General features: G+C 46.1%; 1 protein-coding gene across 2 annotated transcripts in view; it reads right to left on the bottom strand.

Moving 5' to 3' along the window:
- STAT2 (signal transducer and activator of transcription 2) overlaps positions 1–19,521 on the bottom strand; it is a 534,553-nt gene that overhangs the window by 426,363 nt on the left and 88,669 nt on the right. For both annotated transcript variants that reach the window (XM_086959626.1, XM_086959619.1), the window contains exons 4-5: positions 15,188–15,332; positions 13,854–13,952 (exon numbers count right to left, since the gene is read on the bottom strand). In XM_086959626.1, the coding sequence (XP_086815752.1) occupies positions 13,854–13,952; positions 15,188–15,332 (244 nt within the window). The remainder of the gene's footprint in view (positions 1–13,853; positions 13,953–15,187; positions 15,333–19,521) is intronic.

The following is a 19,521-nucleotide window of genomic DNA, read 5'->3' as shown; positions in this document are numbered from 1 at the left end:
TAGAGGCTTTGGAGCTGGGTCCCGGGGGGCGGATTGAAGAGGCCTGTTTTCGGGCGAGAAGAGGCACCGACCTACAGGACATCCGAGTGCTCTGTTGCAGGGAGCCCTGCAAAACTGGGAAAAGTAGAGTTGGTGCTCCGGGCTGAAGGCAGTGGCCGGACGGGGAAAGGAGAAGATCTGACAGGGGGACGTTGACACTTGCCAGTCCACCGGAATGGGTAAGAAGGAGGCGCCGGCTAGGACCCCGCGGCAGGGAACCCTGGATCGATATGCCGCCCCACCTCCCAATGCCGTGACCGAGGTCACGGGGCAGCGCCCGGACACGGACTTGTTGATGAGGGCCATTCAAGCATCGCGGGACGACATAAAAGCGTCCCGTGCAGGCCTGGAGGTCAAGATTGGGGAGGTGGGCTCTAAGGTCACTCTGCTAAGACAGGACTTTCGCAATTTAACCGAGAGAGTAACCACAGCGGAGACCAGAGTAGGAGAGGCGGAGGACTCCATACATACCCTCAAGAAAGACATGGCTGAACTCCAGGCCTCGCATCGGCAACTCCTGTGGAAGGTGGATGACTCAGAAAATAGGGCCGGCTGCAACAACCTACGCTTTGTGGGCTTCAGAAAAGGAATTGGGAAGAACAATATGGCGGCGTTCTTGCACTCATGGCTGCAGAGGACCTTCCCGACAGCGAAGTTCTCCGCGTGCTTTCTGATAGAACGAGCGTATCGGGCGTTAATTGCGAGACCACCGGTGGGGGCGCGACCGAGACCAGTAATAGCCCGCTTTCTCAATTTCGCCGACCGCGACCTGATATTGAGAGAAGCCAGAAAGCTTGGAGAGATTCGAGTGGAGAATACGCAAATTATGATATTTACGGATTATAGCCAGGAGGTGCAGAAACAAAGGCGCTCCTTTGATCTAGTAAAGGCAAAACTGAGAGACTTATGGATTCAATACATGGTGCTCTTCCCGGCGAAGTTGAAAGTTATGTATAAGGAGCAGACGTACTTTTTCACTCGCCCGGAGGATGTGTGGCAGTGGTTGGAGGAGCGTCCCCCCTTTCAGAAAGCTGAGGGGGAGAAGGGAGGGCCGGCAAGAGATGAGACTGCATCTGGAGCCCAGTGGGGGCAACCAAAGACACAGAGACAGAGAGGAACACGGGGCAACAGAAGGGTGCAGACGACCCCGTATCCAACGCAAAGCCCAGCACGCCGGCAAAGAAGGAATTCAGCCTCCTCTGTCCTCGAGGATCCTGGAGGCTCCAGGTTTCGTTGCTTGGCGAGAACCGACCGATCGGAGGGTGAGGATGACACTGGCGCTGGTGGCTGCAATTCACGAAATGGAACAAGACTCAGCCAAGACGGCCGGAATATCGCAGGATGCCACTCAGGACTCACATTCATGAACTTGGACGACATGGACGAAACTGAACCAGGCTTATAGCCGGACTGCACGCAAGTGGTTACAACCTCTATACTTCTTGCTTAACTGTTTCTTTGGGTAGTTAGCCTTCGAATGTGTAAACACAGGTGAAGGGAGTGTTCTTCGCTTCCCGGACGTGATCCGGGGGCTGAGTTTGTAGAGGGGGAGTGGTTGGAGTGGGCGACAGAACTTCTCAGCCCGAAAGTTCTATACAGAGCCTATGGTGAAGGTGGGTCAGGAGGGGGGGGGGGTAGTTGAGGGTGGGGCAGTTGTTGCAAGTTGGGGCACTTATGGGGGGGAAGGTTCGACAATGTGCATGGACTGGGAGTTTTGGGAGGGGGGATTGTTACAGCAGGTCAGGCTGATCACACATACCCACGGCCTAGAGGCCTCGTCTCCGAGGAGGATGGGAGAGTGACAGATTGGTTGCACGACACATTGGCCACCAGTATTTGGGATTTAGCTGCTCCGTTGCCACAGATCCAAGACAGCTCACGACCTAGAGGCCCCGTCACCGAGGAGTTGGGGAGGGTGACAGTTTGGTTGCATGACGCAGTGGCCACCAGTGCTCTGGATTTAGCTGCATCATTGCAACAGACTTCAGACAGCTAATATCATGACACAGGGCCAGACACAGGATAGTGCGACGGACACAGTACAGCCGTTAAAGGGGGTTAGGATACTCACCTGGAATGTTAACGGACTGGGCAGTAAAATAAAGAGGAGATTAGTTAATGCATACTTGAAGCGAATGGGCCCGGATGTCATCCTACTGCAAGAAACACATCTGCAGGGAGTCAAGTGTAGTTTTTTGGCTAGAGGACAATATAAAGTGTTGGCACATGCCGGCTTCACCTCGGGCTCCAGGGGAGTAGCTATCCTGATTAAAAAGAATCCACCGTTTCAGGTAGCACAGACCTGGATAGATCCCCAGGGTACATATGTGGGGGTGAGGGAACACTGGAGGAGACAGGAATACACTATCATCTCGGCATATGCGCCACCGATGTTGCAAGCAGCTACACTTAAGGGAGTCACAGAAATCATATTGAACATGTAAGATACCCAGCAGATACTAGGGGGAGATTTTAATGATGTGATGGTTCCGGGGGCAGACAGGACGGGAGATAGGACCAGGGCCCAAACACCTTCCCTGCTTGCTAAGACTATGGCTGCACTAGGACTGATAGACATGTGGAGATGGCTCCATCCTGAGAGGAGGGCGTTCTAGTTCTTCTCTGGTGTACACAGGGTGTATTCGCATCTGGATTATATCTGTGTGGCAAGACAGGCGCTAGCGGTACAGGACACTGCAGAGTACCAGGCGAGAGGTGTATCGGACCACTCGCCTCTGCTGGCGGTGATAGGAAGGGGTAGGAAAGATAGAGCCAGGTTCTGGAGACTGACGGCCTGGGATCTGCAGAATCAAGAAGTGGTAAAAGGCCTCCGGGCAGACGTAAAAGTCTATGTTGCTGAAAATGAGGGCACGGTCTCCTCGAGGATAGTGTTCTGGGAGGCCCTTAAGGCGGTTATGCGGGACAGAGCGCAGCATAGAATGGCACATTTGTTCTTGTCATTAGACGCAGAAAAAGCGTTTGACGCTGTCCATTGGCCGTTCCTAGATGGGGTCTTGCTGCGCTTTGGCTTTGGCCCCAATTTTCGGAATTGGGTAAAATTGCTGTACACTGACCCCAGGGCACAAGTTACGGTCAATGGGATACTATCAAGTGATTTTCCGGTGAGACGGGGAACCAGGCAGGGATGTCCCCTCTCTCCCCTGCTCTTTGCCCTCACGATTGAGGTCTTGGCAGGCGCGGTTAGACAAAATGGGGACATATGATGGGGTCCGAATAGGGCAGGCGGACACGGTAGAGGAGAAGATATCGCTGTATGCGGACGATGTCCCCCTGTATATAATGCACCCTGCAACGACGATAGGAGCTCTCTTTGCAGAATTAGATAGATACGGGGCAAGAGCTGTATACTGTATAAATTGGCATAAGTCGATTCTGTATGATCCTGGGGGTCGAGAGGACTGGGCGGGCCTGCCGGGAAGGCTGCAAATGACAGGAGTGGGGTTTGTATATTTGGGAGTATATGTGACACTGGATAGGGCTCTCTCCTATGAAAAAAACATTAAAAGAATCTCAGATACCTTTGCGGAAGACGCCTCTAGATGGAGGCTCCTCCCCCTCACGATTCTGGGCCGCACGGCCCTATTCAAGTTGATGACGCTCCCAAGGTATCTCTATGCGCTCCAGAACGAATACTTCCCCATCGCGATAAGGTTATTCCGAGAGATAAATGCGGAACTGAGGGCCTTCTTGTGGTTGGGTAAACATCCATGGGTGGCATTGACGACCCTACAGAGGCATCAGTATAGTGGGGGGATTTCATTACGGAACATAGAGGCCTATTATTGGGAGGAACATTTAGCGCCCATTAATGATTGGATACATGCCCCAGCCACACACCCTACTTATGCACTAGAGAGGCATGTCATGGCAAAGCGCATATACCTCCACTATCTATATGGGGGCTCAGGAAAGAGTAGGTTGCTTCCAGCCACCTGAGTTACCGTAGATGTCTGGGAACAGGCGACGAGATGTATGGACTGGGAGCGTAAGCCAACGAGGCAGACGCTGCTGTGGCGATGTAGTTGGCTGAGGGAATTGAGTAAACTAAAGGGATTCCAGAGATGGGATACTGCTCATTATGTGTATGTGTTATGGAAAAGCAAATAAAAATGTTTAAAAAAATAATAATAATAATCTTCATGACGGTTTACTAGGTCTCTGAACAAGATGGGAGAGGGACGTGGGGTCCCTAGAGAATATCGAATGGTAGGCGGCATTGATGCATCCCAGGGAGGTGGTCGTCAAGGCCGCTTCTACCATACGCTCTGGGCTTGTCCTATACTCAGGCCATACTAGACGAAAGTGATTGGCTTACTGGGAAAGGTCTTGGGGGTGACATTACCAATGGTAACGAAATTTGTGCTCCTGGGGATCCCTAGCAAGGTGGACGTCACTAGGACCCAGTTGATCTTTGCTTCATTGGGGTTGGTGGTGGCCAAACGGGACATAGTTAGAAACTGAGGAGTGGCTGACAGTCCGTCCATACAGGAATGGATTAAGGGGATGGACATGTACATGACGGCTGAGCAAGTCACATATCGTAGCAGGGGGTGCCCAAAGAAATTTCAAAGGATATGGTACCCATGGAGAAAACACTTTGGGCTGGATATAGGGAATCAAGACTCATCAGTCCACTGGTCACACGATGCATGAGACCTCGGCAGAGACCTGAATCTATAATGTCTCATAAGACTCTTCGGCCAACTTACTGACAACCATTTCTCGGTCCAAGACACAGTCCCCTCACAACGAGGACAGTTGACAACAGCATATATTGGCTTTCATTGGCCAGGAGGGGGAAATGGGTCCAATGATAATGATTATATTTGCAACAATTTGAGTTCTACTTCTGTTACTGCACCATACATGACTTCTTAAGTATTATTGTTCAGTTGCATAAAACAAATTTATTAAAAAAAAGAAAGGCTTTAGACAAGGCAGAATTGTCAGCAAGAGAGGGGGGGGGGTCGGTGGTAGATTAGCCGGAAAGAGTACACAGAGGTGTGATAAAGGTAAGCATCTAACCAACATAGAACCTAACAGTGCACCAGAGAACTCTGGGACGCTGGTGGTGGTAAGGGTGAAATGTTTATGATTAGAACAGATTCTTTCTCAGTGATCTTACAAAGATGAAAATACAGCATAGTCGGTGTTAGGAGTCGTAGAGCAGGGAAAAGATAGGAGTGGGAAGTCAAAGAGAAGAGGTTAGGTAGGGGATGGGGTGGGGTGGTCAAAGTGTGGAGATTTAGGAGATTATTGGAAAGTAAGAAAATTAGAAATGTAGGGTGGGTGAATTGGGAAGACAAGAGGAATCTGGTGAGAGTGTAGGAATTTGGTGGGGTCTACAACGAGGAAGGGGTGGGGGGGAGAGAATCGGTCATAGTGCTGCAGATATCCCATCCACCATGTAGTCAATGACACATTTATAATGATGGACTAACATCTGTCACATTTGTGAATGAGTCCTTGTTCGCAAAGCTACAAATAAGTCCCCAAGTTTCCAGTTCTGGTGGTCCACACAAACAATGGGCTGAGCAAGTGAGGGGAATACATTTGGCTGATGTTGGTCTATAGGTACCAATTACACTTACTTTTGGGAACTGAAACTTGCAAATGGATACAACTTTGCTAGGGAGGATGGAGCAGGTCCTTGTTGAATCCTTCATTGGCTGGGGTACTGGCGCGGGTTGTGGCAGAGGCTGTCACTTAGCTCAGAGCAACTTCTTGCAGTCACAGGGAAGGTTGCCACCTGTCAGCACCACATGCCCACACTACTCCGCCATCCATTGGCTGAAGCTTTTAGCTGGGTGGGGTTAGGGGGCAACAAATGTGTGCAAGCAATACTTTCATGGTCAATCGGAGCCCCAGTACTGTGTCCCCCAAATCCTGCCGAGCAGACCCAGTAGAATGGAAGTCCTATCCATTCTTCCATAGCACAGTTGCTGCCAGCTAATAAGGCTGGAGGTACACTAGAAACAACTGTTGAACTGTGGGAGTCCTGGTGCCTACTGCAACACAGTCACCATCTCCAGTTACTCACCAGCCTGTGATGTCTCCCATCATAAAGAGGTTAGATATGAGAGATGCCTTTTTGTTGAGTTCAATGTGGTGCTGGGCCAGCATTTTTTTTAAACAGTTGAGAGGAGAAGGAAAGGGAGATGGCGTTTTATAAGTGATGGGAGAAAAAGGTATGAGAGCAGCAACAGGTTGGAGTTGGGAGAGACGAGAGAAGGTGGACAGTGACGCAAGGAGGATGTTAGAGATTGAAAAATTAGGTTAACAAGCGCCTTAGCAGAAAAGGGATGGGGAAGTGGGGAGAGTATGAACAGTAATGAATTTCTCTTGAATTGGGAGTACATGCAAGAGTACGGTTACTTGCCCCACTGTTTGAATGTGCTCAGAAATATCCTGAGGATGAAAGTATCCAATACGTGAGGTTGTGGGAATAGAGTAACAGTGACGTCACAGGATGCAGATACTGGCATGGCATTAAATTTGCCTCGGTCTGAGAGGTCCTCAAACTATCCTAGGCTCTGAAGTCGACAGGTGTGTCCAGAGGAAAATGAAGCTTACTAAAACCCACCAGATTTGTCTGAGGTTGAGTTTCATCTGGTAACAATCCATGTACAACCAGTAGACACAATTTCCTAAAGACCATTTAGATTATTTATTGCTACAAGGGCCAGTAAGGGGATGTGACCGGTGTAATGTGCAGCTTTCTAAAAAAGCAGCAAGTTATTTAAGGCTAAGAAGTGACTCAGTATCAATGGAAATGAAAAGAATGGGAAGATGGTGCCACTTCAGAGATTACTTAAGATGAATCATGAAAATACTAAATTTTCCGGAGGACAGTGAGACTCAGGAAGTAGTATTGGTAGGGAGAAGGTAATATGGCCGGGACTTAGAAGCCACAAGGAGGTGCAGTTAATGTTAATTATATCAATGGGAACAGCAAAGGCAAATAAGCTATTTTGGCAGTTTATCTTAGGAGACACAAGGAAAGTTATCAAGCACCAAGCTCTTTCAAGCCCTAAGAGGACCACACAATGGAAGCAGCTACAGGAATTCCCTCCTAACTTCTACGCCCCTAACTGGATTTGCATGTTAGCTGCTCAGGCTCGACAAACTGGGAGGTTAATAAAATACAGAAATTCAGAGGAAGATAGATGAGAAGTCTAATCAAGCCAAAGTAACTAACTCAAGCAAGTGATTGGAAAAGAGGAAGGAGAAGAGAAATTGCACCAGTCATGGGATTAGAGTAGGAGGAGGCCTGTGGATCAAGTAGCACAGAGAGGTAGGGAAGATGGACTCCTGAAGCATAATGGAGAAGCAGATTTAAAGGAAAATGCTACTTACCAGTATTCATCTGTTCTTGGCATGTAGGGCTGCTGACATTCATATTTTAGCATAGATCATCGCCTAGTGTTGGGTCCGGATGTTTGCACCTTGTTGTCCTGGAAGAGTCCTCGAAGTATCACGAGATAGGGGACTCCTCCCCTGGACTACAGTGCGCATGGTCATTCTCTCCATCATCAGATTGTTTTTCGCCATTGTGGCAAAGATGGAATATAGAAAAGTACGAATGACCATGTAAGTGGATGTAGGAAGATTACTGAAGCTGTGACAGGCACCGGGGAGGAGGGTGGGCGATATGAATGTCAGCAACCCAACATGCCAAGAACAGATACATACTGGTAAGTAGCATTTTCCGTTTGAGGCATGTGGGCTGCTGAATTCATATCTTAGCATAGACTGTATAGCAGTATCTCCTCTAGCGGTGGTCACCTGCCCCAGCTGAAGCAGTTTGAAAATGAGTTTTAAGGACAGCCTGGCCTACAGCAGCTTGCTGCTTTGTTTGCACATCGACACAGTAGTGTTTAGTGAAAGTGTGTATGTTAGACCATGTAGCTGCCCTACATAGGTCTTCTAGGGGAATATTTCCGAGGAAAGCCATGGATGCCCCCATTTTACGCGTAGAGTGGGCTTTTGGGGGAACTGTTAAAGTGTGCTTAGCTTTCTGATAGCATATTTGAATGCATTTAACTATCCATCTGGCTATTCCTGATTTTGAAATGGGATTACCTTTATGTTGTGAAGAAAAAGCAATAAACAGTTGCTTTGTTTTCCTGAATGATTTAGTCCTGTCAACATAATATAGCAGAGCTCTTCTTACATCTAGTGTGTGTAGGGCTCTTTCAGCCACTGACTGCAGGTTTTGGAAGAAAACTGGCAATTCTATTGACTGGTTGATCTGGAAAGTGGATATAACCTTTGGCATGAACTTAAGGTTTGTACGAAGTACTACCTTATTGCTATGTATCTGCATGAAAGGTTCTTGAATGGTTAGTGCCTGTAGCTCACTCACTCTCCTGAGGGAGGTAATGGCAATCTAGAATGCCACCTTCCATGTTAAGAATTGTAATTCACATGAATGTAGTGGTTCGAAGGGAGGTCCCATAAGTCTGGTGAGTACTATGTTTAAGTTCCAGACTGGTGAAGGTGGATGCTTTGGAGGGATTATCCTTTTAAGTCCTTCCATAAAAGCTTTGATTGGTGGTACTCTGAACAGGGACATGTGTTGTCTGTTTTGGAGATATGCTGCTATAGCAGCAAGATGTAGCCTTATGGAAGAGTATGCTAGATTGCACCTTTGAAGATGTAACAGGTAACAGATAATGTTTTGGATGGAAGCATCCAATGGATTGATTTGGTTATTATTGCAATAAATTACAAATCTTTTCCATTTAGCTGCATAGCATGCTCTAGTAGTTGGGCGCCTTGCCTCCTTGATAATGTTCATGCAATCAGGAGGCAAGTTAAGGTATCCGAACTCTAAGACTGCAGCAGCCAGATCGCTAGATTCATCTGATTGGGATCTGGGTGCCTGATTTCTCCATGGTTCTGAGTTAAAAGATGTGTCAAGAGGCGCAGTCTTTGATGGGGAACTACTGAAAGTTCTAGGAGCGTTGTGTACCATGGCTGTCTTGCCCATGTGGGAGCAACCAGGATCATTGTGAGTGACTGTTGGCGTAGTTTGCGTGCCACCAGCGGAATCAGTGGGGCTGGTGGAAAAGCGTACTCAAATCTGCCAGACCAGTTCATCCATATCGCATTGCCTTGTGACAACGGGTGTGGGAACCTGGCGGCAAAGTACTGGCATTTTGAGTTTTTTTTGTGGCAAACAGATCTATCTCTGGATGCCCCCATTCTTGGAAGAATGGTTGGAGAACTTGAGGGTGAATCTCCTATTCATGTAGCTATTGGCTGTGTCTGCTTAACAGATCTGCTATTTGTTTGTCTTTCCCTGGCAGGCGTTCCGCGAGGAGAGGAAAATGTTTTTGGGAATTGCCCATTTCCATATGCTCTGTGCTAGGTGAGAAAGCTGTGGAGAGTGTGTCCCTCCTTGTTTCTGGATGTAGTACATGGCTGTCTTGTTGTCCGTCCGGATTAACACAGCCTTGTTGTACAAGTATTTCTGAAATGCTTTCAGTGCTAGAAATACTGCTAGCAACTCTAAGTGGTTGATATGCAGTGTCTTGTGTTTGATTGTCCAGAACCCTTGGACTGTGTATTGAAGTAGGTGGGCTCCCCAACCTGTCAGTGATGCGTCCGCTGTCAATACTGCTCTTGGAACAGTCGCCCCTTGGAAAGGTTTTGTGGATTCCACCACTGCAGAGTTTTGTAAGTTGTCCTTGAGCCTGGTTCCACTGCTGTGCTAGGCATTCTTGCAATGGACGCATTTGAAGTCGGACATAAGGGACAATGAATATGCAGGAGGCCATCATGCCTATGAGCTGCATGAACACTCGAGCTGGCAGAGAGTGCTGTGGCTGAAACATTTGAATGAGAGTTTGTATGCTGGCTATCCTGGCTGATTTGGATATGCCTTTGCCACTGAGGTATGTATTGTAGCTCCCAGTTATTGTTGTATGTGGGGGGGCTGTAGGTGTGACTTTAGGTAATTTATGTAAAACCCCAGACTGTGCAACAGCTGGATTGTCTGAGACGTGTGGCTTGCACACTGTGCGTATGATTTGGCCTTTATGAGCCAATCATCTAGGTATGGAAACAAGTGGATGTGTTGCCTTTTGAGGTGTGCTGCTACTACTGCTAGGCATTTTGTGAACACCCTTGGTGCTGTAGTTACCCCGAAGGGGAGCATTTTGAATTGGTAATGTTGACCTTCTATTGTGAACCTGAGATATTTCCTGTGAGCTGGATGTATAGGTATGTGAAAATATGCATCTTTGAGGTCTAATGTAGCAAGGAAGTCGCCTTGCTGTAGCAACGGGAAGACTTGTTGTAGAGTAATCATATGGAAATGCTCTGAGAGTATGTATTGGTTCAGAGGTCTGAGGTCTAGTATGGGTCTGAGGGATCCATCTTTTTTGGGAATTGGGAAGTATAGAGAATATACTCCTGTTCCTTGGTGGTGAAAGGGGACTGGCTCTATGGCTCCCTTTTGTAGCATGGATGTGACCTCTTGTTGTAACAGCGTGATGTGTTCTTTGGACATAGGACGGTATTTGGGTGGTATGTTGGGTGGAGTAGAAGTGAGTTCCAGGCAATAACTATACTGGATAATTTGTCTCACCCACCTGTCTGTGGTAATGTTGTTCCAGACTGGTAGGAATTGTTGTAGTCTGCCTCCGACCGGTGTTAAGTGGTCTGGAGGGAGTGTGAGCAAGTCACTGTTTGGTGGCGGCGGAGGCTCTGGTGTTGTTGCCGCCACGTCCTCTGCCCTTGTTATTATTGCTTCTATAACCCCCTCTGTTTGAGCCTTTATTAAAGGTACTCTGGGTGTTACTTTTGAATGTTGAAGAAGTATGTGATGTGTTGCCTCTCCCTGAGCCTCTGAAGGAGGAGCGACAAAAGGAACTTCTGGGTTGTTGAAACTGAAGTGCGCCCATAGACTTAGCAGTTTCAGTATCTTTTTTTCATTTTTTCCAAGATGGTATCTACTGCAGGGCCAAACAGGAAATCTTGGTTAACTGGTTGGTTGAGGATGGTGGATTGCACTTCGTTTTTAAAGCCAGATATGCGTAGCCATGCGTGCCGGCGTAGTAATACGCTAGTATTAATGGACCTGGCTGCTGTGTCAGCTGTGTCTAGTGCACATTCAATGGAAGCGTTAGTTATAAATTTGCCTTCCTGTATCAGGTCGTTAGCTTTAGCTTTAAAAGGTTCTGGAAGGTGTTGTAGTAAACCTTCAAGTTGGTCATAATGTGCTCAATCGTAACGTGCTAATAGAGCTTGTGTGTTTGCAATCCTCCAGGAATTTTCTGCCTGTGAAGCTACTCTTTTGCCTGAGGTTTCTAATATCTTTGACTCTTTGTCAGGAGGGGGAGCATCTCCTGTTTGTGAATTAGCTCTCTTTCGAGCGTTTGCCACAACTAGTGAATCTAATGGCAACTGTGACTTAATATAAGAAGGGTCTGTAGGGGCTGATTTATACTTTTTCTCAATTTTGGGATTGAGTACATGTGCTTTGGCTGGGTCTTTCAATATGTCAGGCGCGTGTTTTAGTACCCCTTTCAACATAGGAAGTGTCCGTAAACTTTTTTCAGAAGTAGGAAAAGTGGCAAATAGAAAATCCTCCTCTATTGGGTCAGTGTGCATGTCTACACCATGGTATTTCGCTGCCCTATCTAGTAATTGGTTAAAAACAATAGTGTCGTCAATAGGTGACAGCTTTGTAGGGTATGGGGAAGTGTCAGGGATGGGTTGTGTATCATAAGGATCATTCTGGTCATCCCATACATCTGGATCCTCAGGTTCTCCAAAATTATCCTGAGGATCTTCTCCTGTGTTGTCTGCCTCATCATAGTTTGAATGTGTAGGAGAGTAAGGCACAAAAGGCATGTTAGGGAAGAAAGGAGGAGGAGTAAAAGGCCTCATCCTTGTCCAAAAGTCTTTTTTCTTTGGAGGAACAGGGGAAGGAGTATCAGTGTCCAATTGTCTCTTTTTCCTGTGGTAAACTGTAACGTGTCCTGTTTCAGGGTCTATATACAGTTTAGGTTGTTCCTCGCTCACTGGATCAGGATGGAAAAGTTCTTCCTAAACTGTCCGTGGTTTCTGAGCCGATGGTTTTGGCTTAGTCACTTGTTTGTGGGAAGTTTTTGGCTCGAGGGCCTTTGACTGTGGAGCTTTTTTCGGCTCAACTGCTGTTTTCGGGTCAGCGATCTTTTTTGGTTCGATGACTTATTTTTCGACTTGTTTAGCCGGTTGTATTGCCTTTTTTGGTTCAGCGATATTCTTTGGTTCGACAACCTTTTTCGGATCGACCGGATTATTCGGTTCGATAACTTGCAATGGTTGAGCGTATCTTTTGTGCTTGACGACCATTTTCGGCTGGATGTTCTTTGTCGAGTCGACGGCTTTGTTTGGGTCGACAGGCTTTTTAGTGTGATCCTGTTTTCGTGGATCAACACTTTTTTTGGGCTCAACGGCCTTTTCCGGGTCGACTGTTGTTTTCGGATCGACGACCCTCTTTGGTTCGAGGCTCTTTTTTGGCTCGATGGCTTTCGGCTCGACAACCGTCTTCGGTTTGATGACCTTTTTGGGAAGAGTGTTGCTCGCTCCCGGGGTATCAGAAGGCTTGGGTTTGTGCTTCGGAGCCGAGCCGGAAGGCGGGGTCTCTGAAGGCGTTTGTCGATCTCGGCTAAGGCCTTTAGGCGATGCTTCGACCGGAGCCTTGTGTTTGGGTGTAAGCGGGGTTGGGGGCTCGGTACTCACTTTTTGCCCCGGTGTGATCTGGTCATCGGAGTCCGACTGGTCCTCTACGGTGACGATTTCGAGGTCAGAGTCCACCGCTTCTAGGAGGTCGTGTTAGTCATCGAAAATGTTCTCCGGTTCTGGTGCCTGCCGCTGCATCTCTTGCCAAGCTGCCCATCGGTTCCGGATAGTTTTCTTTGATCGGAACTGAGCACACGCCAGGCAATTATCTTCGTTGTGCTCGGGAGATAAACACTTGTTGCATACTGTGTGTTTATCAGTATGTGGGAATTTGGAGTGACATTGTGGTCACCTTTTAAACGGGCTCCTTTCCATCAACAGCAAGCCAACGTGGCGTCGAAAAGGCCCAACAGCCCGCGTCGACGACCGGATCGAGATGGAAAGTTTGATCGAGTCAAGGGGTACCGAATGAGAACAATACCATCGAGGTAGAAGGCATTTTGGCCTTTTGAAAGTTGCAAAATTTCGGTTCCAAAGTTGGAGTATAAGAATAGCATCTGAACCCAATGGCGGAAAAAAACAATCTGATGATGGAGAGAATGCCCAGCCCAGGGGAGGAGTCACCTATCTCGTGATACTTCGAAGACTCTTCCAGGACAACAAGGTGCAAACATCCGGACCCAACACTAGGCGGCGATCTATGCTAAGATATGAATTCAGCAGTCCACATGCCTCGAACATATGAATTCGGTGTAGATTGAAAACTGAGCACCTTGGTAAAATAAATTGAAGGCACAACAAAAATAATGCAAGCAATCAGCACATGCTATGCAGCGAGCATAAACGGAAATACAAATATCACCCCAACTCTTTATTATTTGCTCTCATCAGGGCCTGGATTAGGGCTCATTTACAGAGCTCACAAATCTCGTACATCGGAGGGCGTGAACCACAAAATTCAGTTGCTTGATTTACCCTAAATTGCCAGCAAATCCTCTAAAGAAGCAACTTTTTCTCTCTCTAACATCATTATAACGTTCCTGCTCCCACTATTTCTTTACACCCGAGTAATAGACAAGTGTGGGTTATATAAAAACAAGGTAGCGTAATAAATGTACCTGCTCAGCATCCTTGGCTGCAGATATGATCTTTCTCTCTTCCTCGAGGACATCAAATATAATCTGTGCTAATTCTACTGGGCGCTCCTGATACTGAGCCTGTGGATTAATAAATAAAAAAAACACACACATTTTATCTCAAGTTACATGCTAATCCGGTGAGAAGGCAGCTGCAGAGTGTAGGTGTCCCATAACAATGATGGAAGGAGAATAAATTGGGCCAATGTGCCTAACTGCTAGAGCATGAATCCTTTGGTACTGATGGCATCAATGCATATCCACTATTGTGGAAACTGAGAGCTCCAGCTGAAAAGGCACCGGCATGGGGTTTGGAGTACCGTAATCAGGCTGGTTCCAGAGGAACCCAAAGCCCCAGTGCAGTACATCTATTTTTAGGTCTCACCTACAGAACGCAGCGCATGCCCTGCTTCGCCTTGGCGAGACTTTTTGTTGTCGGTTTGGTGTGCGAAGGGGACAAAACATGTGCGCGTCCGGACAGGCAATGTGTACGCGCATGGCGTCACCTCTCTGTCTCTCACGCTCCCACCACGCGCTTCATTTAGCTTTTAGTTTCTCTGCCCCGCACTGAGTTCTGCCAGTTTGTGTGTCTCTGTTCAGCACACATGTGTGTGTGTGTGCTTGCGATTCCCAGCGTGTCCTTGTTTTTGTGTAGCTGCCATTTCCAGTGTGTAGCTATGCTTCTGTGACGTCCCCTCTGCATTTGTTTGTGAGTATCTGTGACCCCCTGTATGTATTTCAACCCTTGAGGCATGAAAGGAAGCATCCTCCATCTGCAGGATCTATGGGCTGCCCAGTACCTGCACCATGGGTTTCCACTTCCAAATCTTATATCCATCACCATGAACTCCCAACCCCACTACCTTCTACTACCCAACCCTCGAGCATCCCCATATCATGCACCCAGGGATGTGAACATCCCTTCCCAACACCCACCATTTCATGTAGTGCATATTCACTACCCTATGCATCAAATTCCCACCTGCCAATAGAACCCTCAAGGAAGGCCACAACCTCATCCAACTTCCTTCCACCACCATGTCCTCCAACTCACTCATAAATCAAAGACTTGATAGTATACAGTCAAAACTCTGGTACAGCAGTCAGACCATAATTTCCATGTATAATGCAAGTAACATTGGGATCAAAGGGCTCCAGAACCAACCCAGCGGGGCTGACACAGCTTCCCGGGCACACACACAGCCGCACCCGAGTACTTCACAGGTCTTTAAAAGACCATTTACTTGTGAAAGAGACGTTCTTGGTACACTATTCTGTGCATATGGTCTGTGATCTGGTAGATTGTTGCCCAGTACCTGGATCTCCTGCTTGAACTTGAGGATGCTGCGTCTTTCTACGATGTTATGTTCCTGGGTGAAGCGGTTGTACTGGTAGTCCAGGTGTTCGAGCAGGTTCTGAAGCTGGACTCGAGCTACAGAGGCCTCTCGCTTGGCATGATTCCTGGGGGAGAGCAAAAAAAAGAGAAGAGAGAGAGAGAGAGAAAGAGAGAGAGAGAGAGAGAGAGAGAGAGAGAGAGAGAGAGAGAGAGAGAGAGAGAGATGGTTTATTAGGATAGGCGAGGCAATACCACTTGGGTGCTCCTGACCGGACTTCCTCACTCACTGCTCCTGCTGGCATAAAGTGTGAGAAAATTGCAGGTCTACAGTTAGGGAGTGAATGGAAAAAAGAAAAACACTTCAAGCTTTTACATTGCACCTATTGTGGTGGGTATCTGATCCTGGCAATTTAAGTACTCATCAACTACCTTTAAAATATTTGTGCAGCATGGGGCGTTACTTTGCCTGGCTGCAAGATGGACGCACATTAAGTGGGCTCTGCCGGCCGAGCTACTAAATCCGGCATAATGTGACAAAAAGAAGTACTCTACCCAGGCTGAAAAAGCAGGAAAGTCAGTCTGTAGTGATGCAGAGACACACTATCGCAATTGAAGCCTCTCTCCGTTCCGTTTGATCCACGCCGGGTGGCGCCAGGTATCCCCCGGATATAGTGGCCTACCACGGGGCCTCCCTAACTCGATAGATACCACGGGGCCTCCCTAACTCGATAGATCCGGAGGAATCGCAGACCTGTAGTGACATGAAGAGGGACAACTGGGTGAAGTCTGGAGCTGCCGTAGGAGTGTGTTGGCTCCGATGGAGTTGACTACATGACGTGACGGCTCAGAGTGATAGGAGCTGCTGGGGCGCCCAGAGAGCGAGGCGTTGTGCGAGACCTGAGGCAGCGGGGGGCTGTTGCTGTCAATGCTGCACGACCGGGGCTGCCGGAGTGATCGGAGCTGCAACAACTACCAGGTGGGTGTGCAGGTCGTTGGGTGTGGAGGTGTGAGAGGCGCTGCCTGATACGCTTAGAGCAGGCCCCGTGGTTTAGTGGCCAACAAGACAGTAGTGAGTTACCAGGCCCGAACACTACTTTGTTGCAATAAACTCCCTGGGCCGGGCGCAGACCAGGGAGTATAAATAAAGCGTGACGTCCGTGCTCGTGACTGACGGCACGCACCGAGCTCCCGAGTGGTTGTCCCCCTGATTTGTCTGTGTCCGCATGTTGTAGGTAAGAAAAGAAAGAGAGGGGCTCTTGATAACCCAAAGGGAAATAGAGCACCAATATACTTTAAAAGTAAAACAAGAGATTTCCCAATGGGAGATATTGTTACCTGCTCATAAATCAGGACTCAGCTTTCACACACCATTCATACCATTCATCTAAGTGGAACGGGCGAACATTCACCAGAAAGGAAAACCACCCAGTCTGCTAGTACTGTAAAAAATGTATTCACTTTATTCTAAAATATACAAAACCGGTCAATTTTAAAAAAACATAAAACACAATGAAATACACAATTGTAAAAGGCCACCTAATGTGGTCGGGGAGAGAGTTGATCTAAAGAGACACTTATATCTGTCTTTAGTCTGTCATTTCGGACTTTCATTTGTCAACACTAAGAGGAAAAGTGTTCCTTTTGTTCAGTCAAATTGTTGGCAATGCCGAATATGACTTTGAGGTTGGCGTCGATGCGTTTCGGAAGCTTAAAGACTGATAACGGCTTCCTTCTTCAGGACAATTTGCTTAAGTACTCTCCACACGTTGGTAGTAAACCTAATGCATAAATCACATGAAATGTAACTGTTAGGGGCTTTTGGCCTTTACACAATTTCCTATGTAACAGTACTATATGTATATTATGCGCTATTTCATAAATCTTAAAGAGAGTTGTACAACGACAATTCCTAATCTCAATTGGTTTGTCAGTCGTGTTGGTTCATTTAAGTAAATTCATTTGTTTCCCAATTTCATGTTCCAGCTTAGACACTAAACATTTCATCTATATAATTCATTATGCACTTGATTTCGATCATGGTGAAAGTTAAGATACACACAAATACAGAGAGATACAGAACAGCATATTAAACCAACCCAAAAAATCTATGTATCTAGATCCAAAAAGAAAAACTCAAATGGGACTATTTTACATTCATTTTAAAATATTGGACACTGCGAGGTTAACTTAGACCACATAGAATGCTTATTTTGGAACAGACCACATTGGTATACCCCGTTTGGGACCATATCTTTACATCCTGAATAATATGCCCTTTATTTATAAAACCAAACCACATACAAAGGGACCACACCTTTTTTTTGTTACTATAAAAATAATTTTTTGCTTTCTGGTTCATGTTGACACCGTTCTCTTACTTCAAAATGTCACATTCATACTGCACCCATGCGCACTGGCAGCAATAATACACTGACCGTAATCGTTAATTCTTTCCACAGAAAGGCCACCAGATATGTAGCGACCCTCTGTTTTTCATCCGTAGTAGTCACCTGGATTTTCTTAATTCATCTATCTAAAAATAGAGCAGTGTCTTATTTAATGATGGCTGGCACTAGTACCCTCATTACGTAGTGTACTAAGGTTAATCATATGGTTACCTCGATGCGTGGATGGATGTTTTTGTTGCAATACACGTCTATTTCAGTAACAATATTGTTCGTCTGTTGTGGGCTTTGCGCGTACCTGTGGCGATAACAAAAATAAATGTATCGCGTCATGAACCCTGTGCCTCAACTCATAGACTAATACTAAGCTTTCTTTTGAAAAAAAGAGTCGGAAGTAGAGATACCTTATGACTCGCACAGTACAGTGATTGACTTAAAATAATTTTTTGGAAACCTTTCAGGAGATGTTTTTTTAATATAATATTAAAAAAACATCTCCTGAAAGGTTTCCCAAAAATTATTTTAAGTCAATCACTGTACTGTGCGAGTCATAAGGTATCTCTACTTCCGACTCTTTTTTTCAAAAGAAAGCTTAGTATTAGTCTATGAGTTGAGGCACAGGGTTCATGACGCGATACATTTATTTTTGTTATCGCCACAGGTACGCGCAAAGCCCACAACAGACGAACAATATTGTTACTGAAATAGACGTGTATTGCAACAAAAACATCCATCCACGCATCGAGGTAACCATATGATTAACCTTAGTACACTACGTAATGAGGGTACTAGTGCCAGCCATCATTAAATAAGACACTGCTCTATTTTTAGATAGATGAATTAAGAAAATCCAGGTGACTACTACGGATGAAAAACAGAGGGTCGCTACATATCTGGTGGCCTTTCTGTGGAAAGAATTAACGATTACGGTCAGTGTATTATTGCTGCCAGTGCGCATGGGTGCAGTATGAATGTGACATTCTGAAGTAAGAGAACGGTGTCAACATGAACCAGAAAGCAAAAAATTATTTTTATAGTAACAAAAAAAAGGTGTGGTCCCTTTGTATGTGGTTTGGTTTTATAAATAAAGGGCATATTATTCAGGATGTAAAGATATGGTCCCAAACGGGGTATACCAATGTGGTCTGTTCCAAAATAAGCATTCTATGTGGTCTAAGTTAACCTCGCAGTGTCCAATATTTTAAAATGAATGTAAAATAGTCCCATTTGAGTTTTTCTTTTTGGATCTAGATACATAGATTTTTTGGGTTGGTTTAATATGCTGTTCTGTATCTCTCTGTATTTGTGTGTATCTTAACTTTCACCATGATCGAAATCAAGTGCATAATGAATTATATAGATGAAATGTTTAGTGTCTAAGCTGGAACATGAAATTGGGAAACAAATGAATTTACTTAAATGAACCAACACGACTGACAAACCAATTGAGATTAGGAATTGTCGTTGTACAACTCTCTTTAAGATTTATGAAATAGCGCATAATATACATATAGTACTGTTACATAGGAAATTGTGTAAAGGCCAAAAGCCCCTAACAGTTACATTTCATGTGATTTATGCATTAGGTTTACTACCAACGTGTGGAGAGTACTTAAGCAAATTGTCCTGAAGAAGGAAGCCGTTATCAGTCTTTAAGCTTCCGAAACGCGTCGACGCCAACCTCAAAGTCATATTCGGCATTGCCAACAATTTGACTGAACAAAAGGAACACTTTTCCTCTTAGTGTTGACAAATGAAAGTCCGAAATGACAGACTAAAGACAGATATAAGTGTCTCTTTAGATCAACTCTCTCCCCGACCACATTAGGTGGCCTTTTACAATTGTGTATTTCATTGTGTTTTATGTTTTTTTAAAATTGACCGGTTTTGTATATTTTAGAATAAAGTG

The sequence above is a fragment of the Lissotriton vulgaris genome, chromosome 1_1, assembly GCF_964263255.1.
Source record: "Lissotriton vulgaris chromosome 1_1, aLisVul1.2, whole genome shotgun sequence".
Taxonomy (NCBI): Eukaryota; Metazoa; Chordata; class Amphibia; order Caudata; family Salamandridae; genus Lissotriton; species Lissotriton vulgaris.
The sequence above is the reverse complement of the archived record's forward strand: the minus strand, read 5'-3'. Positions and strand labels throughout refer to the sequence as shown.